The following is a 25169-nucleotide window of genomic DNA, read 5'->3' as shown; positions in this document are numbered from 1 at the left end:
TATTTCTATACATGTATTATATACATTTATTTATTAATACAATATTAATAGTTAGAATTTGTTCAAATAGTTTAGAATCACTTGAAAGTGAGACTAAGTTAGCTTCCCGCCCAACAACAACAAAATGTGGCGCTAGTCGCGTGATCCTAATTGACCTATCAGGAGACAAGGTCACGGGTAAGCCAGCCAGTCCTCTTTTTATGTTTGTTTTGGCGCCAATTGAGCTTTAGTTCTACAGAATGGTGGCGAACATGGTGGTGCTTCCGATTCAGTGTCTAATATTATGGAGAAATTATGTTGCCAACTTCTAACTTTTAGGTATCATTTAGTTCATAATTATTTGGTTTCTGGAAACATGCACCTCATATCTGTTTTATCATTAAGGGTTTTTGAGCTGTTCCAAATTCCATTTGCATTCATGGTTTTGTGATTACTGGGAATCATGTACAGTATGTAAAAAAATAAAACCCTTTAAAAAAAAAATATAAAAAAAAAATTGGGGTGCATCGAGTTTAAGGCCAAATTTAAGCACATGGTAAAATGTGGAAAATCCATGTAAGAAATTGCCATGAAAAAAAAAAAACAATAATTAAATCCCAACCTTAAAAAAAATTTTTTTTTTAAAAAAATAAAAAAAAAAAAAAAAAATGTTTGTAATATTTTTTACTCTACTGGTCTACGGAGACAGACTAAAGGAATGGAAATCTCTTTTCTATGACAACCAGACATTTATTTTAGGTGGATTTGCTCAACCACCAAAAAAAAAAGAATATTTTTATTATATCATTATTAAATTATAATAATATAATTTAAATTACTATTTATAAAAATTTTTTAACTGAAATAAAATAATATATAACTTCTTTTTATGAATATTAGATTTATTTATTACAATAGTAAATTATTATGCATTCTTTTGTTTTGAAACGTTTTCATTAAAAGAGTACTTAATAAGTCACTATTATAATTAATATATTTAATATATATTAGTAATTCTAATTGTTATTTTTTAATAAATTGTGATTTATATTATATTATTATAATTTAATAATGATATAATTAAAGTATTCTTTTGTTTTTGTTGGTTAAGCAAATCCGCCTACAACTAATGTTTGGTTGCCATAGAAACGAAACTTCCATTCCTTTAGTCTGTCTCGCGTAGACCAGTAGAATAGAAAAATGATAAAACTTTGTAAAATTCTTGGCTATGCCTAACGGCAAGTATTCACAGCACACACTGATGTAAGGATGCGAGCTAACTAATGGTTGTCTCGTTTCCATGGCAATTTCTTACATGGTTTTTCCACATTTTACCATGTGCTTCAATTTGGCCTAAAACTCGATGCAATTGTGCTATTTGACAATAGGGGGCATTTTTATTTGAAAAGGGTGGTCGGATTTTTTTGGAACATACTGTATGTAATAGTTGAAGGCTGTTGTCTCAGTCTTTTTCTGCTGGTCTTTGTCGCATCCCATTCCCAGTTAACCAGCCTGAGGTAATTTGTAAAACTTTTGTATTGTGTGTAGATGTGAAGGATTGGCTTGGAAGCTTCATGGCGATCCTCCCAAGATTCGAATTTCTTCATAGCACTTGCTTAAGATTTTTTAAAGAACTTTTCTATACATGTTAATAAGGCAATGCCTAAGTAAACATGTAGTACTTAATGTGATTTCCTGGTTACAGATTCTGCTGCCAGATTCACCTGGCGCACAACGACTTCTCCAATGATAGACAATTGTAAGCTGGGAAAAGAATTGAAGACTGTTGCATGTGATACAGGTAAGAAATGTTTCACATTTTCCCATTCACTATCGAAATTGGTTGTAATATTAGTCAAAACCTCATCAAGTCATTAACCTACAGCTTCTCGATTGTTTTTGTTTCTTGAAGTAAATCGATTGATTGGCGTATTTCCCGCAGAGATTTTGTCTTTTCCGTGCTATCGATGCACCGACAATTTACAAAAGCAAATTCAATGAAGCAAAATGAAAAATAGATTTTAACCATTTACCTTCGCCATGAATAGTTTCCACCGTCCCGAACTAATCAGCCAAGCGTTTTCATTGACAAATCTCGTTCTCTTTCAAAGCGGAGTACTTTCATTCAATTTTCTTATAAACCGACGTGATGAACCGCCTAAGGTAAAGGTCACAGCGATCTGACTGTGAAATCAGATTCAAAGGCGTCAAGTTTTAAAGAAGTTTGGCTAGTCATCTCCAGATAAACTCTATTGTACTGATCACATTTAGATTGCAATCGAATAGCAGTCGCTCTAACCGCGGGAAACAACACATGTCTCGTTGAAAATTTCCTCCGCGGGAAAGTATGCGACAGGTGGCACCAATCACATCAGACGCCCGAGGATCTGCATCACCCTTCGTCCTTTCCTTATTGTCGAAAAGTTTCACTCGATGGGCGTGTGCAACGGGACCGTCCACAGCTGAGAAAATCTGATCCCGCTGTCCGTAGTGACGGGGAGGAGGTGTTTGCTTTCTTTCACTTCCTTTTTTAATCACCTAACTGCACAATTAATGGCCATTTAATCACTATTCTCTTGTAGTGGGAAACTAGGCTTTTTCCATCAAACTTACGGAATCGAGTCGTAAATGGCCGGGCCATCTGGAATTATTATACACCGCCGCCTTTCCTAACCGGTAGTTCAATGGACCTTGACGATGAAAACAAATCGATAAGATTTTGATGAGAGAGGGGGAGAGGGGGGAGTGTAGAGAAAGTCTTATTTCCTTTTCGTATGCGACCCGTGTCTTAAATCCGCTTTGTCGTTTCCGGCAGTGTAGAGCATTTGCGGCTCCGGAAAACAAAACCTCTTAAATTTAAGAACTTTTTGGAAAATAAAATAAGTCCGTTAATTCTTTGGAAGATTCTCGTGCAGTTCAGGTTCGTTATACGTTATAGGCGCGTGAATATTTTTATGCTTCCTTCAGTTTTACATAAAAATGCGATTAAGAAACTTAAAACTTCCATTAGAACCGGTTACTTTTTGTTTAAATTTTAAAAAAAACGAAATGTATACTTTGAGACCGAGATTTATGGCGTGTCATCTAGCGGCGTGCAGACACACTGGCTGATGTTAATTGCTCTTTACAAAAAAATTCACGGCCGTCGTTCAAACGGGACGAAAAGGTGGTGGAGGAGACCAACAACAATACCAAATGACAGCATTTTTATTTTTCGAGGCTCCGCTACCGTGTCAAATAAATTCCTCGTTTTTTTTTCTGCGCCTACTAGCATCCAAAAAGCGACAGCTGAGAAGCTGCCTTCTCTTGTCCCCTTCAATTAAAAGAAATGCATTCGAAGTTTGTTCTTTTGAAAATGATGGGACCTAAAAAGATGTTTTAAGTGGTAAAAGAATAATCTCACGACGACATCCTCTTCATGAAAGCCTTTCGGGAGAGTCGTGTGGACGTGATTTGCATAGTTGCATATATACAGCTACTTTTCGTTTTAATCTCTGCGCGTGTAAGATGAAAAAAAAAAACGTGGTAATTTCGGGCTTTTAAAATGACCATTCTTCTTGTTTGTACACTAGCGGCGAATATAACGGACCGATTGCGGATGGAACAACAAGCCGAAAATTGAAGATAGAAAAAGGGGGTGGGGGGCGGGAGGAAAAAAAAAGTGATGCTGAACACAATTCGTTCGTCACGGACACCTCGTCAAACGAGCTTCACGGTCGACCGAGTCCCGCCGATAAACGGTACGTGCAGTGTATCAACGTCACGTAGTAAATCCCGAAACTGAAACAGCCAAAAGAAGTTAACAAGGTAAAAAAAAAAAAAACTAAACTAAACTATTTCAGTGGTAACAGCTCGTCCATTCTTTTGTTTTTTTTTTGCCCCTTCTTTTCGTGATGTTATCGCGAGCCTGTTTATCCCGCTTGCTGCGAACCTGATTATACCGTTAATACCTACTAGGTGAACTAAGGTGAATTTCGGCCATGGAAATATTTGTGGCTACATTTTATATTTGGGTATGTACTAGTCAGTGAGGGGGTGTTCGAAGGACAATGACAGTGACCTATTCAGGCAGAAAATCATTAAAAGGCGTCAGCGTCTTTCAAATTTTTTTTTTTTTATCTGATTTCTATTTCATTACCTGTCGCGACGAGTTGTGACGTGCTGCAAGCTGGGACAAAGAGTGAATGACCGCTGCTTTATTTTTCTTTTACAAAATAGCAGCTCGTGAGGGTACAACATTACGTGGCACCCTCCATTCTTCATGGAGAAAAGATTTTCTTTTTTTTTTTTTTTTTTATAAGAAGTCCAGGGACTGGACTGTGTCCAACAAGAGGTTCATCTTCATGTCCCGTTTTGATCTCTTCATTCTTTTTGGCTGCGTCAGGTTTCGCTTGGGAACTTCATTTCAGGTGGGGGAAACATTGCCCCTGAAAAATACCGGAAATATTTCTCACGAATTGCCCTTTTCTTTTCATCGATTAATGGCACTCGTCATTGTTGGCGTTCTTCTCCGCGTATAACTGTTTCCTATCAATTGCCGTGTTCTCCGATTCATGCCCTCGCTAATGCTGTACAAGTGTATACATTTCAGTCACGTTAGACGCGTCTAATGTGTAGATTCACGTCGAATGAATCGGCAAGGCTGATCCCGCACGATTGCGAGTTCTTTTTTCTTATTTTAAATACGAGAATAGTTAATGCCAACGTTGGCCTTTTTGCTTGTGTTAACGTAACAATAACAGCCCATCGTCACGAGCTCACGATCTTGTTAAAGGCCCTCTTCCACTAACGTTGCGTTTGTGTTATGAAAATATATTTAGTCATTATCCAATTGTAAACGTAGAGCAGCACGAACGTCGATCGAAGGTGATGGGAAAACGTTGAGAGAGGGAAGAAAAAGGAGAACGGGAGAGGAGGGAAACGAATAACAAAGGGCGGGAATTAAAGGGAGATTTAAATTGAGCGAAACGAAACGTGTCATAAAGCGAAACAAAAATTAAATGTCATCCGCCGGAAATTATTTTCCCATACATTTCCACACACACACTCACACACACACGTTGATATTTATAACTTATTGTTTAGATAGGGAGGCAAAAGAAAAACAAAACAAACCAATTATTTATTATTATTGGAATCTGTTTGTCTATTCCAGCCGTTTGTTTTCTCTTCCTCGTATCGCTGCGGGTTGTCTTTCTGTTTTGTTGATGTTGTTTTTTTCTACTTGCACTCCATCTTTCTCTTCGCCCTTGTGTGCATTTACAAGTACTACTAATCTTTATGCTAATGATATTCGCAACAATAACAACAGGGACCCAGAATACCTATTTACCAATACCGTACGCATATAGGGGTAGCTACAATTGATGTGAGCTCCGTGATGTCGAGTCGCCTGGACGAATTCGATCCGCCTTGGTGTAAGTAAGAATTATTATTATTTATTTTCTTTTTCTATTTTACACTACCTGTCGATGGTATACCTTTTCCTTTCTAAATAACGGCGGCGGTGGCGGTGGCGGCGGCACATCCGCGCATATTAAAAAGCTACAGTCATGTGGGTTTCAGGAATATGTTTGTTCTTTTATGCTTTGCCTTCTCTTTCCGTTTGGCAAGTTCAAGGTCTTGACGAAAATTGGGTGCGTGTGTCTGTGGGGGTTGGCGCACCTTTCCCTTATTTTCTTTTTCTATTGCTCTCTCCCCCTCCCAGTATTGACGTCGCCATGTAGGATGACGAACGGCTTCTTTGTGTGTTACCTGGCCATATCCACCATAAAGACGCCCATAATTTCTAATCAAATGAAAACGAAACTGGTAGGGGTAAAAAAAAAAATTTTTGTTGTTGTTGTTGTTAAAGAGGAAGAAGTTCATCATCCAAGACGTGATGAGAAAGATGAACATGGACATTTAAAAAAACCGGACGGGCAAATGTCGAGTAAGGGGGGGGGGGGAGAAAAAGGAAAGTAGCCTATAATTTTTGTGTTTATTTCTTTTCCTTTTCATCAGACCAGTGTGACCGACCTTTGCTGGAGCCCCCCCTTCACATTTTTCTCGTAAACAGAAAGAAAAAAAAGGCACGGTCAATTTCCCATTTCCGGAGAAAGTTTTATTTTATTTTTTTTTTCTATGGGGGGTGGGTTCAGACGGGCAAAAATGACCAAACAAGAAAACACGAAAGAAAAGAACGACAGGTGTAAGAGAGTTTAAAAGACTCGGGAGAGACGCAGAAAGGTGGATGACCTTTATTTCATTTCACCATTGCGCCGTTGATTGCCTCTCATCTCTCACCTGTTGGCCTTTTTTTTTCTATTTCATTCACAGGCACCTACGAATTAACTTCTTTTTCGGATCTCTTCATTTGTTTCTGGTTCCGTCTTTTTTGTTATTGTTTTTTTTTCTTGCTAAATTCACGATTGTGAACTGCTGGAATGAAAACGTGAGTGATGATTTCAATGGCGATGAACCCCGGCAGCAAATGGAGAAATTACCGTCCCCATAAAACGATCGTGTAAAAAGTCCCGTTTGGAATTTTTGAACTGGGGAAACAAATTTCCACGACGATGTTCGATTTTCACGTTTACATTTTTCTTTCTTTTCTTTTTTTTTTTCTTTTTAATTGCTCCGATACCTTTAAAGAAAAAAACGCAAAATGTTTGGACTATTCGCTTCTTTTCCTCATTCAAAAAGAAAAGAAAAAAAAAAAGATTGAACAGATTTTATGGGGGGGATCGATGACCCGTGAAACTGCCGTTGTTTTTTTATCCTCTTTCTTTTGTTTTTTTCCCGTTTATCGTGACATAGCAGTTGATGGCACGCTCTTATCAACGATCGAGGGGGTAGTAAAAAAAAAAATAATATTTGATTCATTTTCACACTACTCGCATTTATCTCGCACCATTCGCGTTTCTCCCCTCTTCTCATTCAAATAGAAGGTTCAAATGAATGGCGCCTTTGTTTACCTGGCCGATTGTTCGCGTCGTTCGTTTGTCACACATGTAGCGGTGGCAATTGGTAAAACTTTGCGTGTTGGGGTCAATAGTCTAATGCCACGCGAGTTTGTGCATATCGTTACACGAATTAGTTTTTTAAAAAATCAAAAATGCTGCTGGAATGTCATCGAACCTGTTCCGACGTCACGTCAAATGGACAAGGCCAACTTGAGAACACATTTCAATTAATTTGACGTGAATTGCCTACTAACACAGACTCCAGAAGTCCAATATCTAAAAATTTAAAAAATGTTCTTTTTCTTTTTGGATGTTTGATTAGACTTCATTTTCGATAATAATTTAACGTTTTCAAATTTGAGCTGTCATTTTATGACATTTACTTGCTTTTTATTTCCCCCCCGTCTTGGTGATGTAATGATAGACTACGAACGTGACACCTTCACCTTGTTTGTCAATTAACGCCCGGCAGCTTCTTTTATATTCATTTATTTTATTTTAAGGCGTGTCTCGCGTTTTGGTAGACACGCCAACATGTCACCACCACCGCAATTCGTTTTTCTGACATTCAAAAAAAAAAAGAAGAATTTTTGATCACGAAGAAAAATTCCAGCATTTCTTACCGTCGTGAAAAAATGTTTTGAATTTTGAATTCCCCCACTCAACCGCTGTGTGATTGCGGTGACAACGAACTTTTTGAGAAAGATAAAAGAAGGAGAATTTCAATCAACGAAAATTGTTCAGTTCAGTCTTGTTCAGTTTCCGCCGGAATCGACTTGTCTCCGTGTCAGCGGATGGTGCAGACACACGAGGCGGCGTCCTTGACGTTAAAAGGAGGCATAAAGAAAAATGGAAAGTTCAACATTCCACCCAAATACTGTCACTTTTTTCCTTCTTTTTTCAAAGCGGAAAGGTGGACGGAAGTGATCCGTAACGGACGACACCTTTCCCGTCCAATCAACTGTATCACCTGCTCCTTTTTCTTTCTTTCTTTCTTCAATTTGTACCTGAAAAATGCGATGAAAATTAAGAAGTCGTTAATCCAATTTTCTTCTTTCTTTTAGGAAATATCTAAATTTAACTGCCATCGAAACAAACCGAACAAAAAAAAAAAGCGTAAGATGTTCTTAACCGTTCGTTGACTCTCGCGCACACAAAAAAAGAAAAAAGGAATTACCTTTTTCTGAGGCAGGTGAGAATAGTGTCCGCTACGCGTTTGTAAATCAAACAATCTTCATCATAATAAAAGAAGTACCTTTAACAGAAAAAAAAAAAGAAGAAGAAGAACAGCAGACGGAAAAAGGACCGATGAGCCGGGCAACATACCTGGTTTTTGTTTTTTTCCCATTCGCAGTCTTCTTGCCTCCTTACCCCTTAGGGGTGTGTTGAGCGAGAGACGCGAGTGTAACGAGTAAAGAGGAGGGAGGAGGAAAAAGAAGAAAGGTGGGAGGTGCAGAAGAGGAGCTGTTCGTCCGGCTTGCCTAGACGGCCGGAGCCCGTTGTTGCATGCATTATAAAAGGCAAGTGCCTTTGGTGCAACGACTTCAGTCACGAACATCTCACCCACGTCGACAGATCTGCTCTCCCCACTTTTGCTTCTCCTCCAATTCAATCATTTGCATTTCTGCGGTACGAGTGTCGGCCATTTGTTTCACCCCCCAAGGATGGCACTGTCCGGTAGTAGGTCCAGCAGCGCACTGATTGTGGTGTTGAGCGTCCTGTTGATGGGCATCAATTCAGCCGATTCTCAATCGGCCGAGACGATCGAATGCACCAGCCAAGACACGACCTTTGAACTGAGGACGGGCTACGTTTTCACAGCGCCGGAGGAGATCCTTGACACGCGGCCGGACACGCTCCAGCTGGCAGACTGTATCGAAACTTGCCGTCTCAATAGCAGCTGCTCAGCTCTTAATTTCGAGACGGGACTGTGCGTCCTTTTCCGCACCAACGCGTTCGACACTCCCGGTAAGCCATTCCTTAGTTATTTTTTGTTGTTGTTGTTGTTACCTTCAAACGGCAATCATCCACTGGGTTTACTAATAGCAAGGAAAAGGTATTCAAAAGAAGAAGAAGAAGAAAACAAACTGTCCATCCGTGACTTGGTAGGTGGGTGGTGTCAGGGTTCATTCCTTTTATTATTATTAGTGGCAGGGTGTAGTCCAATGATCCAGGAATCCAGCAGAGCGCGACCCTATCTTTCTTGCTCTTTTACAGATAGCACAGTGACACGGAGATTGCCAGCTAGCTCCCCCCCTCCTTTCTTTTTAAATCTTATTATTTATTTTTTCTACGATAATTCGCAATCAAATACTAACGATTTTGTTTTCATTGAGAACGAGATTTTAAATTGCACCAAATCGGCTGCGATTAGAATCAAAGAATCGTATAGCCGAATCGTAATTTTTTCAAGTTCAAGTTCAAGTTCGACAGGTTTTTCCTTTTTTTCTCTGGAAGATAAGAGTGAACGGGATATAAACTCGTTGCCTGTGGGTCCCGAACCAGATGCACCGCCCATCGCCGTATATTCTCGGCATGACGACACACATCCCTGACCCTTTAGGTGTGTCTTCCTTCTTTCTCTTCTTCACGTCATTCGTATACATCTCCGAATGCATTAAAAGGCACGTCGAACCAAAAAGAAAAAAAAAAGCCATCACAGAACATTTGCCTGAAGGTCGGCTGCTGACGCGGCTTCGCTAAGGTTGGGTTACTGCGCTCTATCGCATGAGACGGGATCGTGAATTATTTTTATTTTTTTATTTTTATTTTATTTTATTTTATTTTTTTCGGTGTAAACATGCGGCTGTTTTCGCCTTTGGGAATTTCTGTCGTAAACCAAAAAGGAGGGGGGAAATGTTTGGATTACGTGTGCATGGAAAGATGCTGTTGAAGACACTTTGAGTAGCGCCCTAGACATGGGCCAATGACTTTTGCTGTAATGCCTGCCGAGAATTATTTATTGGGTCTCTTGAAAGATATTCAAGATGGTCACTCACCTTCCCTCTAGATGATTACGCAAAGAAATGCATATCTTATATATTTGGTTTTAATTCAATTCCGTAGGCGTTTTTGGATGTTGTCTTTTTGTGTGAATGTGTTGCACTTATCACAATGCAATTTTGCGTAGAATTTAATAATTCAGTAATGAATAAATGCAGAGAACACGATTTTAACTGGCTACCGTTTCGCAGTTTGGGGGGCTCAATTAGCCAAGTCATTTCGCTAATTATTCACAAACGTTGAATCGAAGCGCAACCGTTTGTCTTGCTCGAGTTTTTGTGCCTGTCTGCGTGAAACGATCTTTTATTTTGGGCTGCGTCATGACCAGTGCTCGGAGAAGAAGAAAAAACAAACCAACTTCCTTAAATGACTTGACGAATTTTCGACCTTACCATCTTAAGGGCACTTGGACAAACAAGGAGATCGTAACGGTTTCCCCCTTTTTTTTTTTTTTCATTCTTTCTTCTTTCGTTCGTTTTTCTTTTCCCCTGTTTGCCATTGTTCAACAAGGATTCGCCCCTTTTGTGGGTGTGTGTGACGACATCCTCAGCAGCTCCGAGTTACCAACACTCCCTTTCGTGTTTAAGGGGAATTTTTATGTGTGCGGATGACGCACAAGTTTACCGACTCGCCCAACAAAAAGAAAATCTAGGAAAAGAGTTTTTAAAAATCATCAAAACAGACACTCGATTTACCGTAAGAACTGCCAATTTCTCCGAGTGGAACATCATGTCCTAAATTGATTGACATTGCCGTTGAAATTTCAGATACACTCAGAGGAGATTTGATTTTGATTTGTTTGGTTTCCAAAAATTGCAGAGGCGCTGACAAAGTCGCAGTTTCCTGTTTACACAATTTACGCTCAAAGGATCTGTTTGGCCAATGCCAGCGAACTGTGCGCCCAGAGGTCCTGGGCTTACGAGATGGTTCCGTCCTTCGAAATGTCGACCTTCGTCCGCCAAAAGAAACAAGCGGCCACCCGCCGCGCCTGTATGGAACTCTGCCTCAACGAGCAAACATTCCAATGCCGGTATGACTAATTTCCCTTGATTTTGTTTTATTTGGTTATTATTTTTGATGTTCTCAAACTGGACGGTTATCATCTTCTTGCTTAATGTCTTTGTCTCCAATTACGAACGAGAACACGACACTGAAAATGCATCACGCCGAAACGTATTTGACCGGTAGCATTTCGTTCCATCGTCCCTATGGCAAAAATGAATTTTTCTTTTTCACACGGCCCATCGTTTCGCCCCGTCTAATGGATTTTTCGGGGTTTTTAACAAAAACAACAGACGGGACACCTGAAACAACAAAAAATTAACATTTTCTTTGAAAAAGCTTTCAAAGTGTTCGAGCCTCGCAAAGTTTTGAAATTAACGCGAATGGAAGTGAAACAAGAAGAAAAAAAGGCAGGAGATTGACACGTAATCATAATGAGCGAGTTTTCTTTTTTTCCCAAGGAACAAAAATATTTAAAAAATGTTCAGGTGAACGAACGTTCGAAACGAAAGATTCTTTTGAACACGTCGCATCGTAGGAGGAAGGAAGTACTCGCCAACATTCATTGAATCTGGTGTAGGTAGGCCGATTTTGGAACAGTGCTATTTAATCTGCATAACAAGGTGTCCAGTATGCAAATTCTTCGCTTCAGCGTCCGTTCAAAGTGGCCACTTCCTCGTCCTTTTATTATTTCGGATCCGTCGGCTGTTTGGCTAGAAAAACAAAATAGGAACGAGGAAAAACTGATTGAAATTGCTGTACAAACATTTTTAGAAAACGTTTGTCAATTGTTTGAACGTGGATATGCGGCCGACCGCAGCAACAGAGGCTCCACTAAAGTCCATATCTTGGACAATCGAATTCGGCCATATTTGATAGTTGGTTCGTTTCCATGAACATTCCCAGCGTTCTTCTCTCTGGCCCCGTTTTGCCTGTTCGCTCTACCTAAGCGATTGCCAAACGAGTACCTGGGAAACGAATGAAATAATTGCGTAGAATATCGGAAGTTCATTTTGTTCTTTTTAGTTTAAAAAAAATAGGAAAACAACATTGAAATGTGAAAGTCTAGACGTTGTGGCGATCAATTTCGAATTCGTTTCCCTATTCGGAAAGAAGGAAATGCCGACAGATTGAGGATTTCTTTATTCTTTTTAAAGATAACAACGTAATCATCTCGAAAAAGATGATGTTAAAACGCCGAGTACCTCGTAAAAAAAAACATATCATCATTTCACGGTTGATTCTCCATCGTGTTAGTTATTTCTTTAAATTCTTATTTTCCAGACATGGAATAGGGGGGGCACACGAGAAATGTAGAAAAGATTGGGAACCTGTTTTTGTTTTTGTTTTATGATTTCCGTTCTGTGTGTTTACTTGCATTTGTCACAATGTCTCAAACGGAGCTGGAAAAGGGAGGGGGGCAGATAAAATAGTGTATTCAATGACTGTGGGAACAAAAGCAAAAGTGTCCTCGGATGTTTCCGACTTCTTTGATCACGAGTCGGCTGTCAGAATTTAATCTGAAAGGGCACACATAAACAAAACAAGAAATCTCTTTTAATGTTTTATGGGGGGTGGTGGGCGACACGGCATTTCTATTGCGGCCTGCGTGCGTGTTCCCCTTTTGTATACAACAGCCTTGAAAAGTTGAAGATAATTTGATTTCATTTGATGAACGGTGTCGTAACGTTCAATTTCGCAATTGTTAGAAGGAAAAGAAATGATAATTTCATGTTTGGTTTGCTTTGTATTTTACACACACACAACAAAAAAACAAAAAAACAGATCGGCTAGCTTCAGCGCCACCACCGGTGAATGCTCACTTAGCGACATGGATCGGTTCTCTGTGACAGCTCGATCCGCTTACACGAACACGCCAGACGTGGACTATTTCGAGACCAACTGCGTCGATGACCCCGTCAAAATGTGCGATTTCCAACGGACCGAGGGACGCATTCTGAAAACGGTTGACGCCGTGTTCCAGGTAACATCACGAATAACTGCACAAAAAAAAAACAAACTAAAAACACCGATATTTATCGCACGCTTTTTATGGATATACAAGTACAGTTCAAAAAGATCAACAACCTCTCGCTAGGGGATCAAACAATAACATCATGTAATCGGCCATTTTGTTTTCATCTTTTCATTAACGAACGCAGGATGTCGAGACCGAGGAAGCCTGTAAAAATCTTTGCCTAAATGCCAACTTCCGTTGCCACTCGTTCGATTTCGGAGACACTGGCGATAAAGTGTGTCGACTCAGCCATCACTCGGCCAGCTCCCTCAGTCAAATTCAGGTGATGACTCAATTAAGTGACGTGAATCGATGTTCAATGGGGCAGCGCGAATTGTAGAACAACAACAGAAAGACATGACGATGCGCCCATTTGGATTCGATGGACGATGCACTGGAACGTGAAAGCATTTTGCGGTTTGAGATAAAAACCAGAATGCCGATCGTTGTTCGTTCCAATCACCAATTTTCTTATTAAACATCGTTATAATATTTATTTTTGTTTGCGGTTTTTGTGGCTTTGTTGTTTGGGTGACACAGGATCCTTATTTGGAGATTCCCGAGGCGACCACGCATGAACTGACGTCTTGTTATAATGTGACCATCGATTGCCGCTCATCCGACATGATTGTCCGCGTCAAAACGAACCGCATTTTCAGCGGCAAATTGTACGCCAAAGAGAGGCCCAACTCGTGCGTCACAGATGTCACTAGAGGTCTCGAATTCGAGCTCAGACTCGGCTACCAAGATCTTGGCTGCGATGTCAAACAGGAAGGTCTGGGCAAATTTTTCACTGAAGTCGTCATCCAGGTAATTGAGTGTTTAGAAACGCTTAAAACGAAAATCTAATCGACTTTGAATTTCTGATAGCATCACGACCAAATAGTGACAAGTCAAGATGTCGGTTTGGCTCTTCGCTGCTCTTATCAACTGCAGAATTACACTCTGACCAGTGGGCTCGATTTGTCGGTGGCCAGTCGTGTGCCGACCATCGCCGAAGAGTCGACTGTCGTTCCAGGACCGACAGTTGTCATGAAAATCGCCGCTCGTCAGGGTGGAGACATCCAAACGGCCCAAGTGGGGGATCCCCTCAGCCTCTTCTTCGAGATTCAGGAACCAAACAGCCCGTATTCGATTTTTGTGCGCGAATTGATCGCGACCGATGGAATCGACAATAGCGAAATTTTGTTGATTGATTCCAACGGATGCCCAACTGACCAGGAGATCATGGGACCCATCAACGTTCTTAACGGCACCTCCAAAGTTCTTCGCGCTCCATTCGACGCTTTCAAATTCCCCAACTCGGACGTGGTCCAGTTCAAAGCGATAGTGACTCCGTGCTTGCCCACTTGCGAGCCAGTCCAGTGTGATGTCCAGGACTATTTGGGCTATCATCGCAAAATCGAATCCATGGGCAAGAGGAGGAGGAGGCGTAGCGACGCTGCTAGCCACGACCCGCACAATTTGCTTGTCGTCCAGTCCATCCGCATTGCCGACAAGTTCCAGGCGGTTGCTGATGCCTCGCCGGCCAAGACCAAAACAGCCTCGACCGAATCCGAAGTGGCTGTCCTCCACAACACGGACAACGTCTCGCAACATCACTCCAATGTTCCACCGTGTCTTAACTTGCTAGGACTCCTGATGGCCGGTGCTTTGTTCCTGGTGGCCCAGGCTGTCCTGATCGGTGCCTGGGCTTTCATCTGGCAAAAGAGACGTCAAACTAAAATGGCCGAGACGACGATTGAAAGCGACCGACGATTTTTCTCAAGCACCTACGCCAATAATGCTTACGCCACTAGTTAAACATCGCAAATCGGTCCAGTCTCAGCTCAGCCTTTAACTTATTCAACTTATTGAATACTACCCCCCACTTCTAACCCTATTTTCTGATTATTATCTTGTTGGAGTTATTTGTTCGAGTGCCTTATTATTATTTTTTTTTTTTTTCTTGTCTGAGATTGAATTCGTTTTGACAGGCAACTGAAACGAGTCAATCACAAAACCAAACAGAAACAGGGAAGCTGTAACTTTACGTCCTATTATATTGGCTTACTTAAAAAGAAAAAAAGGTTTTGGGTTAACAATGTATTCCAATCAAGGTGACCGGGTGTGTCTTCTCCAAATTTCCCAAACATTTTGCTGATTTTGTGTGTTGTGTGCGGATGCGGTTATGGGTTCCATTTCTTTTACTTTCATTTTTTTTTTATTGTTTCACTCTTTTAGGGCTATGGCAAACACGTCGAAGCTGGTCCGGCTCGATGTGTTCGTCGTCTTTGTACAAAAAGAAACAAAAATCACAACACAATTTCAATGGGTGTTACATGGAAACGTCTCGAGAACAGCCAATAAAACGGATTACGATGAAGCTCCTCTCGTTGGATTTTTACCGAATTTATTTTCCTTTTGTCCTCGCTAGATGGCGCGTGATCAGTCTGCTATGAATTATTGATTACCGGTACGCGTGTTGCACGGAAGATGGAGAAAGTAGAGAATAATCTACGAAATAAGATTCTTTTGACGATTCAACTGGAAAAGAAAAAAAATTATAATTAACTAATCAACCGGATCTTGACAAGGGGAGTTCTCTTTCGCAATCGTGTTCTCTCAGCTTTCAATTATGTTAAAAATCGATCATGGAACAGTATCACGTACTTGCTTCATTTTAATACTGACCCATGTGAAGGTGACCTCATCCGTGGAGCTCAGTCACAACTCGTTTGATGATTCATTACGCTTTGACCTGCTGATGTGCGCTATCATGAATCATTTTGTTATTTCAATTGCGAAAGAATTTCCCCTGTCTCGTGAGGAGTATGCCAGGTATATAAGGAGTACTTTGCAGACGATCGACAGGTACAGAGTCTGACACTACAAACCTTACATCGCTGGAAGCCACGATAGAAAATCATGTAAAATGGCTGTTTTTTTCTTGTATAGTCTAGACAGCTAATCGCTGATTATTACCAAATGTATCAATGTCAGATCAATTCTATGTTTGAACTCGTTCAGGTTTCCATTGCTGTTACTCATTTGGGCCATGGCCCTTCCGGCCAGCAATGCAATCTCGGTTGATCCCTCGTCATCCGGCCAAGTCTCGCCTGTCGTGGCTCCACCGGGGTTCGCTGGTACCCCACTAGTTGCTCGGTCCATTGAACCTGTCATTTTTAGCGCCGTTCGTGCCTCCGATAAGAGCCGAAAATCCAACTCCAAGATCTTTTTCGACACCACCTTGAGCGATGTCGGGTTTGGCTGGAATGCCAAAAGCAGTGAATTCGTCTGCTTCTACCCTGGCTCGTATTTCTTCACGTTTACAGCTGTATCCGACTCGGGCTCTCACTTCAAGTGAGTGTTAGCAAATTTCTTTGACCAACTTTGTCTAATGATGTTTCCTTTTTGAATCCAATTAGAGCTGCTTTAATGAAAAACAGTGATGAGGTCGCCACTGTTTGGGGCGAACGAGTTGGCTACCAATCTGCATCCAATACGGTGATCTTGAATCTAGAAAAGAACGATCGCGTTTTTGTTAACATGAAGGAAGGAGAAATTTATGAAACTTCAAAAGTAGGACGTGGCTACACAACTTTCTCAGGTTTCCGACTCTATTAAATTAAACTGTGTTTCGTCATACCTTCCAGTTTAAGTTAACCTTTTCTACTTCAATGCCTAAACAAAATATTCTATGGAGGTAATCTGTATCCTGTATCTCTGTCAATATACTAAAAGAATAAAGACAAATGCAAACCACAACTGTATCTCTGTCAATATACTAAAAGAATAAAGAAAAATGCAAACCACAACTGTATCTCTGTCAATATACTAAAAGAATAAAGAAAATGCAAACCACAACTTTCTTTGCAATTGTACCCTACATGTTTCTTAGAACTGAAAGAAAGTTATATCTGATATTGGAAGTTAATCCAAGCATTGACGGCAGTTCAGTGGCGAGGCTAAAGCAACAGCCCAACGTCATTTGGCTTGTCTCATGAGAAATCGTAGATATGGGAATTCGATTACTTTGGTAATTATATATCCGTATGACACGAACGTATCCTGTGTGTAAGAAGAAACCTTCCCATACTCACGGTTCGTTTCCCAAATAAATCAGAGGCTCTAAATATTTTAAATAATTTGGATAGCACTTGAAATGCTGTTTTTTTTTTTACTGTGAATGTGTCAAAGGGATTCCAATGAAAACTCAGTCTTGACCATAACTAGTTTTTCAATGTCTTTGTTCGAAGCAGCCGCCAACAATGACAGCTATGATAGCGCCACCTAGCGAAATCTGTTGGCATTACGAAATATGCATATAAAAAAGGGGTACCGAAGACTCGAAAATCGGAATACACGCACAGGACACGTTCTCACTGATAGTTCACGGACGCACGTGAAAAGACCATCGAAATCTAATTAACAGCGTGGTGTCTGTGTCTCTAAAAGAGATCGCCGTTTGAGTATTATCGTTAATCCATTTTCCGACAGCTGTGCTTCTCTTGAAGCCTACCATTTTTGTTTTGGTTTTTTTAAGTACCTGTTATCCACTCTAAATTAATTATGGCTGACTTTTTGATCACTGGTGGAACGACTTACGTTCCAGAGGACGGACTCGTTGGTTCGTCTTTGTTCAACGTTGGAGATGGACTTACATACAAGTAAGAGCTGATTGATAAAACTCATTGGCAACACATGTTTTCCTCATGTGTCTCATGTGTCTCATGTCTCTATATGTCACTTTTTTACAATTTTTTCAGTGACTTCATCATTCTTCCTGGATTCATTGATTTTGCAGCTGAAGAAGTGGTAAGAATCATCCTTATTAGTCATGAAATCTGCTGTGTTTATTATTGTTCATAATTCTCTAGGACTTGACTTCTGCCCTGACAAAGAAGATCACTCTGAAGGCTCCTCTCGTTGCCTCCCCTATGGACACTGTCACTGAATCTGAAATGGCCATTTCTGTTGCAGTAAAATTCAGCATTTATATTTTTATGTCTAAATATTCATAAAATACATAATTTACTTTTTGTTCTTGTAGTTGTGTGGAGGCATAGGAATTATTCACCACAACTGTAGCCCGGATTATCAGGCCACTGAGGTTTCCAAGGTGAAAAAGTACAGACATGGATTCATCAGAGATCCTGTTGTATTGACAACTCAGCACACTGTAAGTAACCTGTTGTGAAACATTTTTCGAGGTGGAATGATTATGTTAAGTATCCCATATAGGTTGGAGATGTCTTGGAAATCAAGAGAAAAAAAGGCTTTTGTGGCATCCCTATCACAGAAAATGGGCGCATGGGAGGCAAACTAGTTGGCATAGTCACTTCAAGAGACATTGATTTCTTGGAAAAATCAACAGATATTCCACTTGAACATGTAAGCCTTTCTTTGATTAACCTGCAGTGCATCCTTCTATTTGTTTACAGTTAAAAGGCATAATTTGAAATAAGTTTGCGTTCATTTAAAACTGCTGCCCTTACTAAGGAGCGTTCGTGGAAGCTCGGTCAGGTAGCCCGAAAGACGCCGCTTTTTCCCTCGACCTGTAGTCTTCTGTAGAGTTTGTAAGCTTATACGAGTACTCTTGAATTTGCTGTTCAGGTAATGACCAAAGCAGATGATTTGGTAACCGCCCCGTCCGGTGTCACTTTGCAAGAGGCTAACGCTATATTGGAAAAATCCAAGAAAGGCAAACTACCCATTGTCAACGAATGCGGTGAGCTAGTGAGTCTCATTGCTCGAACTGACTTGAAAAAGTCGCGAGAGTACCCGTTTGCATCAATGGATCCAGGAAGACAACTACTCGTTGGTGCTGCAATTGGCACTCGTGAAGCTGACAAACAAAGACTGCAGCTCTTAGTCCAAGCGGGTGTTGACGTCGTTGTCCTGGTAACAGCTCGCTAAAATGGAAGTGCGTCAAAGAAAAAAAAAAACTATATCAGAATATTGTTACATTTTTAATGTAGGACTCATCTCAAGGCAATTCGGTTTTCCAAATCGACATGATTCAATATATTAAGCAACACTATCCCGATCTTCAAGTAGTTGGTGGCAATGGTAATTTGAATAAATTTACTAGCTTTACAGAAATGTTGATATGCTGTTTTGAATTACAGTTGTAACAGCTGCTCAGGCCAAGAATTTGATCGATGCTGGTGTGGATGGTTTACGAGTTGGTATGGGCAGCGGATCGATTTGCATCACGCAGGAAGTGATGGCTGTCGGACGCTCGCAAGTAACTAGTCGCATTCATTTTTCTTTTGAGATTTCTAACCTAAGAGACGTTCACTAAACGGGTTTTAAACTACTTAGGGCACTGCCGTGTACAAAGTAGCTGAATATGCTCGCCGCTTCGGAGTTCCAGTCATCGCTGACGGAGGCATTCAATCTGTTGGTCACATAATCAAGGCACTTTCGTTGGGCGCCTCTACGGGTATGCAAATTAAAAGGAGTTGTGCAGAGGAAAATCAACAAAATGACATTTGTCTTACTTGTTTAACCAGTAATGATGGGGTCAATGTTGGCCGGAACGACTGAATCTCCTGGCGAATACTTTTTCTCTGATGGTGTTAGACTGAAAAAGTACCGAGGAATGGGTAGCCTTGAAGCTATGGAGAAGAAGGACGCCAAAGGTGCGGCATCCAGCCGTTACTTCCATCGTGAATCTGACAAAATCAAAGTGGCGCAAGGTGTCAGCGGTGCCATTCAAGATCGTGGATCTGCTTTGCGATTTCTACCTTATCTTCAGACAGGCATTCGTCATGGTTGTCAGGATATTGGTGCTCGATCTCTATCTCATTTAAGGTACAAAACATGATGCATTGATCATTTTTTTCTGCGCTTAAATTTCATTGTCTTACTGTTAGTCGGTTTCTTAAATTTTGAGCGTTTTGTTACAGGGCCATGATGTACTCAGGAGAACTGAAGTTCGAACGCCGTACTCCTTCGGCTCAAATGGAAGGAGGTGTTCACGGCCTCTATTCGTACGAGAAACGCCTATTTTAAACAAGAAGATACGGAATCCAGTCAACAGCTTTAATCCACAATGCTCAGCTGATATTAACTAATTCTGGAGCCACAATTTAAACTTGAATTGGAGCTCGGCCAAATTGAAGATGGGAAATATTCTATTCCAAAGCCATGGGTTTCACTTCCAATCTCAATTAACGAAAATCCAATTCAAATTTGACCCATAGCTCTTTCGACTGACCATTTCGGTGCACTTGTGTAGGTACACCTGTTCACCTCTTGTCCGACTTGTTATCGGCACATTCCCTAACACTGTGACAAACATAATTTTGGTTTTCCTCTAGAAAATCAACCCTTTTCCTTAATTAATTCTAAATGGTTATTTTTTGAAATGAGAAGTTTCAAATTTGGTCGTTCTATCAGAAGTGTATAACTGTGTTAGTTTCTCAGCATGTCCTGTTGACCACTTTTCAGATTCCCGTGCATTGAGAACAATGAAACGAGACTGAATATCTTTGTTTATCTTTATATTTCTGTGGAAAGAAATATAGATTTATAGTGGAATATGTTGTCAAAGCAAAGTGGTTATTCATTGATTTTTACGTGAGATTTCTTGTTTTGAGTAATGTCTACAACTTATTAAAGATTCAATGATGTATTTAACTGGCTAAACTAATAGGAAAAAATGCAAAAAGCATAACTCTTAGGAGCACATGAAATGGGCAATTTTTTTGGTAAGGTCCAGAATTTCAGTAAAGTTTGAGTACAAAATCCGATAGTACGCAGGTAAGTAATTGAGACCATTTTCCATTAACATCGGTTCATTATAACCTAACGTTCAACACCGGTTGCAAAGCCCCTTAAAGACAATGTAAGCACTATAACATATCACACAAAAATGTAAGTCCACTTAAATGCAAGTAATGCGTTTTAGTAACTGATTAAATGCCATGAGCATTAATCAAACCCTGGAGAATGATAGTCGAATAGCCTGAAATCCATCTCGTAAATGTGATAGAGATGCAGCAGTTCTTCCCGCGTAAGATGTTTGGTATACTCTTCGACCAGAGAGTTTGTGCTTGACGGTCGATCGGATCGGGGAAAGCTAACTTTTTGATTGAGATTTGCTTTTTCCAACACCAGCCATGCATCGTCCATGAGAGATTCATATTTGCCAATCACATTGTACTGAATTGTGCACGGTAAACAAAGGTCTACCATTGGTCGCCAATGTTCGTTGAAATTAGCACGCGCCACTGTGCGAGGATCGATTATGTATTGGACGAACTCACGAAAAGTAACGTCATGGCCTCGTGAAAGAGATTCTTCCGAAGCATTGGTGCGATATTGTTTGATGATTTGACGTCCATATCGCGACCGAAAGTAGTCAGCACTAGAACTATTTTGTCCAAACTTGTTTCGAAAGGCGGAAACGAGCCTCTCAAATGGATGCCGGATAAACATGAATTTCATAAAGTGATCTAAGCGATAGCGTATTTCTTCACCAGTATAATTGTCTAGGCGGCGGAAGACATTCAAACGATGGGAGTCATCTGCTACGATGGCTAGAGGATTGGTCGTGTTTGCTTTGCCCATCAACACCATCTGACCAAAAAACATTCAATATCATCTAAAAATTGGAGATCTACTTTTCAAAAATTTGACTTACCAGCAGTCTTTTCCAATTTGTGCATGCAACTTTTGGCACATAGCAATACAGAAGTCTATGTTCCTCATCAACAATAATATGATCCAGTAGCACACGGTCCTTTATAACTGAGTCAAGATTTGGTTTTTTTTGAGAAAGTGTGCACACTTCTTTTGCTAATTTTTTTCTTTGGGTTTGCTCTGTTTCTAAGGTAGTGATAGACTTCTCAGGCAAATACTTTTCAGTACCAGCATTTGCTGGAAAGGAATCTGTAGCTAAAAAATCAGAAAAAATGTGTGTAGTCATAATTTCCAAAATACTAGATGTTACAAAACTCTAAAAAAAAAATTACCATCAGTTTTTTGATTAAATACAAGGCTAACATGATGGCTGGGAAGTTTACCATTCATAACAATTACACCAAGCCACAAACCAAACACTGACAAGAGCACCAACACAAGTTGCTTACTTCTTCGAAGTAGTACAACTCGCATTTTGACTAACTAATTTTGATAGGAGATAATAAGTGATACCCTTGTCTATTAAATTCATGAAAAACCCTGATGCTTGTTTGGAGAATAGCTTCAAAGAAAATATTTCCTGATCACTACTCAATGGTTATAACGTCTCCCGACTTTCTGGTTGGAAAACGATGGCAGTCCAGATGGCAACATTATAAAGATTAAAGATTCTAAAATAGCCCCCAAACTTGACTCTTTTTCCTCAAAATTTTACTTTTCAAGAAGGGTAAGGCGCGCACTACAATTCCACGAAGGCACATCGGGGTCCATTCAACACAAGAATGGATCGGAGGCCATGATTGTTTATACTTCAAAAGACAAGCGTGACGTCACACGCGGCTATTTTTATTTTTTAGAATTGGCAACAGCAAGAATCGTCTGTTTATGTACAAATCCGAATCCCTCAGTTGCACGCGGTGTTGGAAATGGCCGTGTTGTTTCTTTTTGTAATGAAAAATGTGTAGCCGCCATCCTGCATCTTCTACTTCAAGGCATATTTGGTGTCTTTGGTATTTGTTGACAGTTATTTCTGCAGTAAGATGCGGGGTGTCGCCATCCATTGATGTTGATATTTTCAGTATGCGGTCCCCGTAATAGTTGTTTGATTTTAATGTATTTCCTTGTTTTTTTTTTATTGAAATGTTTGCTTTTTGGTTAGAATTAAATGCTACAAAGATGACCTGATTCCTGTACTAAAGGTAACATGGGACAAATTCAAATTAGAAGTGAATCAAGTACCGGACACTGGTTCAATAACCAAATATTTCCTTCAGTCAGAAGGAGCAAACCTAAGGTTGAATTACTTAACCCTTGTTGGTTGTACAAAATAATTTAATTCCAAATCTTTTTAAATAGATCCAATGCAGTGGCATGCATGTCAATGCAGAACCTGTCATCATTCCATTTTTCTATTACTGGCAATTTTCTCAATCAACCTGTTGAACTTTATTTTGATTACATGCTTGAGGATGCCAATGGGTTCTTTCACTACCCAAAATCTGCAAAGAAATTATCCTTTTGGCTGAAAAAAATGAATGGTCAACCAGTATTTGAGGTTTAGAAAATATTTTAAAATTTTTTTACTGTATTGTACATTATTTTGTGATTGTTGATTGATTTCAGGAAGGTGAAATGCCAGACCTCCCATGGAACTTCTTTTTCCAATATGTAATACAGGATACAACCTTCATGAATGGAACATTGTCCACCAACTGCAACCTTTTTGAGGTAACTATCAACCCCTACTTGGACTTACTTAGATCTGGAAATGTTACCTTTATATTTAACCTCTTGTGGATTTAGACAAACTCAAAACCAATGTGCATCTACAAAAGTCTTTTAAATCTTCAAGCAAATCAACTTTCCTGGATCGCAGAAGGGAAAATTCATCGTTCTTTAGATAGTGCCATCTTGTCAGCTCGACTTACAGGAAGTGCATCTCACCAGCCGATAGACCCGCTTTTTTTCAATGCAAATTGGAATACTTCGCAAGAATTGTTCGTCCTCTGCTCGGACCTTGTATTAGGTGAACAATCATTATTGTCATTGACAATCAAATCATCTTCCCTTAACGGGTATATTGCTTTATATTATGAAAAGCTGCCGTTTTAGTGTATTTAATGTTTATTTTGTTTTTGTTTGTTTTTTTACATTGAAAATTAGGTGGCAGTTGAGCGTCGAGATTGTTTCATTTGCATTCGATTGGCGATGGTTCATCAATTGGAGTATTCTACTGAAACAAGATGGCCGAGAAGTTACAGCTATATCAGAGGGAAATTACTTATTTCAGCCAAGTGCTATACCGATCAGATATCGCTTTGGCTTATTGGAAAGCAACTCGTCTTCACGAGTTTTCGTGCTACGACACAACATCAGCTCTGCGTTGTATCGCTTTGAAGGCAATATGACAATTGACGTGGAATCTACGGATTCAGATCCCGAAATCATCACAAAAATTACCCAAAAAATACGTACGTCATCGTTAGAAAGACCTCTGCGGCTTGACCTACAACAGATTTTTCATCAATCTGGCTATTGGACCTGGGAAACCGTTGTGTTGAGGTCCGGCTTGTTCGACATGCACGTTTCTGGACACTGGAACGATACAATTTTCCAGCATTATCGAAAACTCTTCCAGATTCATTCGCACGATGAAGACTGTTTACCCTCGTTGAACTTAGAATTTGATTATTCAGATCGACGTCGCTTTTATCACCAGATCTCGTATCCGTTTTTGGCCTGTTCTTATGGTCTCCTTGTTCAGCTTTCTGAATCTTTTACATTCATACCTGCTGAAGTAAGAATTCTTTATCGAGACGAGTTTGAAACAAATCACTCGCGAAGCATATTGCAACTGAAGTTCTCCGAAATTAACTCTATTTTGAACGCTCAAGCATCTGTTGAGTGGTTGGACGTAAATCGAATGATTGCAGCTATTAAAAATCAGCTGAATAAGGTGATAAATTAAAAACTTGCAGCTACTCTTGTTTTCTACCTATGTTTCAATTTTCAGATTACCGCTTGGATGGCAGATGAACAGCATCCTATTAACGAGCTTCTTAAACCGATTTTCCGTCGCCCAACCCTTGCCAATAGTTTTGCTAATGTGCTCAAGTGGTTAGAGATTTATTTCTGATCATATCAAGGCTTCGTAGAAAAAAAAACTGGCAGTACAGGAGATCAGATTATACAACAGTAAATTTAGGCTTTCGTCCAACCGCAACACGTGTAAATTTCATTTGGAAATGGAGTCATTGTTAAAGAATTATCACGTTCAAATGACAATTCCTCACATATCTTGCCTTACCCCGCCCTGCAGCCACCTGGAGAATAAATTGGAATAGATTCTCAACACCTGCTCTTCCTCGTCAAGCGTTGGAAAGTGGTGAGTCGAGGGATAAAACTAAAATCAAAATAAGCCCAACTTTAGTACTTTACCATTAAAATTAGGTAAGATGGTCAAGTTTATCTCCGTCTTATGATTACCAGAGGCAACAGTAAATCTATGCTAGCTACCCTGACATACAGATTCTGCCAGATTCAGTTTTATTCTTGTTGTATTTTGACATTTCTAAATCATTTCGCCTGAGCAG

General features: G+C 40.0%; 5 protein-coding genes and 2 long non-coding RNA genes across 10 annotated transcripts; 5 read left to right on the top strand and 2 right to left on the bottom strand.

Moving 5' to 3' along the window:
* Positions 1-836: 836 nt before the first annotated feature.
* On the top strand, positions 837-5283 carry LOC116925480. The gene is made up of 4 exons (XR_006648243.1): positions 837-1496; positions 1685-1780; positions 3552-3786; positions 3937-5283. It is a non-coding gene; the product is annotated as an uncharacterized LOC116925480 (long non-coding RNA).
* A 2959-nt stretch (positions 5284-8242) lies between these two features.
* On the top strand, positions 8243-15310 carry LOC116925414. The gene is made up of 6 exons (XM_032932109.2): positions 8243-8891; positions 10746-10956; positions 12714-12912; positions 13091-13228; positions 13486-13755; positions 13816-15310. Exons 1-6 carry the CDS (start codon positions 8588-8590, stop codon positions 14746-14748), a joined length of 2055 nt encoding a protein of 684 aa, XP_032788000.2. The 5' UTR covers positions 8243-8587; the 3' UTR covers positions 14749-15310.
* Positions 15121-15706, bottom strand: LOC123473886. Its single transcript, XR_006648248.1, has 2 exons — positions 15598-15706; positions 15121-15471 (listed from the first exon to the last, which is right to left on the bottom strand). It is a non-coding gene; the product is annotated as an uncharacterized LOC123473886 (long non-coding RNA).
* On the top strand, positions 15702-16692 carry LOC116925456 (C1q-related factor). The gene is made up of 3 exons (XM_032932170.2): positions 15702-15854; positions 15955-16287; positions 16353-16692. Coding segments are annotated over exons 1-3 (534 nt in total). The 5' UTR covers positions 15702-15852; the 3' UTR covers positions 16552-16692.
* Positions 16693-17296: 604 nt separating this feature from the next.
* Positions 17297-20472, top strand: LOC116925430 (inosine-5'-monophosphate dehydrogenase 1b). Its single transcript, XM_032932139.2, has 11 exons — positions 17297-17594; positions 17694-17742; positions 17805-17906; positions 17978-18106; positions 18169-18318; positions 18541-18828; positions 18906-18996; positions 19056-19174; positions 19252-19372; positions 19443-19743; positions 19839-20472. The coding sequence occupies exons 1-11, from the start codon at positions 17497-17499 to the stop codon at positions 19942-19944; spliced, it is 1554 nt and encodes a 517-aa protein (XP_032788030.2). The 5' UTR covers positions 17297-17496; the 3' UTR covers positions 19945-20472.
* A 75-nt stretch (positions 20473-20547) lies between these two features.
* On the bottom strand, positions 20548-22399 carry LOC116925443 (carbohydrate sulfotransferase 11). 3 transcript variants are annotated; one of them, XM_032932155.2, is made up of 3 exons: positions 21909-22399; positions 21578-21831; positions 20548-21513 (listed from the first exon to the last, which is right to left on the bottom strand). In XM_032932155.2, exons 1-3 carry the CDS (start codon positions 22048-22050, stop codon positions 20866-20868), a joined length of 1044 nt encoding a protein of 347 aa, XP_032788046.2. In that variant the 5' UTR covers positions 22051-22399; the 3' UTR covers positions 20548-20865. The 3 variants fall into 3 exon arrangements, with proteins under 3 accessions (XP_032788046.2, XP_045031380.1, XP_032788047.2); XM_045175445.1 differs by having other exon boundaries at positions 21578-21825; positions 22026-22399; XM_032932156.2 differs by having other exon boundaries at positions 21578-21825; positions 21909-22398.
* A 62-nt stretch (positions 22400-22461) lies between these two features.
* LOC116925424 lies at positions 22462-25119 on the top strand. Of its 2 annotated transcripts, none has more exons than XM_045175434.1 (7): positions 22462-22654; positions 22736-22870; positions 22933-23131; positions 23200-23304; positions 23380-23651; positions 23740-24532; positions 24590-25119. In XM_045175434.1, the coding sequence occupies exons 3-7, from the start codon at positions 22952-22954 to the stop codon at positions 24710-24712; spliced, it is 1473 nt and encodes a 490-aa protein (XP_045031369.1). In that variant the 5' UTR covers positions 22462-22654; positions 22736-22870; positions 22933-22951; the 3' UTR covers positions 24713-25119. The 2 variants fall into 2 exon arrangements, with proteins under 2 accessions (XP_045031369.1, XP_045031368.1); XM_045175433.1 differs by having other exon boundaries at positions 22462-22667.
* The last annotated feature ends 50 nt before the right edge of the window (positions 25120-25169 follow it).

Source organism: Daphnia magna, linkage group LG6 (assembly GCF_020631705.1).
Source record: "Daphnia magna isolate NIES linkage group LG6, ASM2063170v1.1, whole genome shotgun sequence".
NCBI classification, from domain to species: Eukaryota; Metazoa; Arthropoda; class Branchiopoda; order Diplostraca; family Daphniidae; genus Daphnia; species Daphnia magna.
This window is presented reverse-complemented; position numbering and strand designations above follow the sequence as displayed.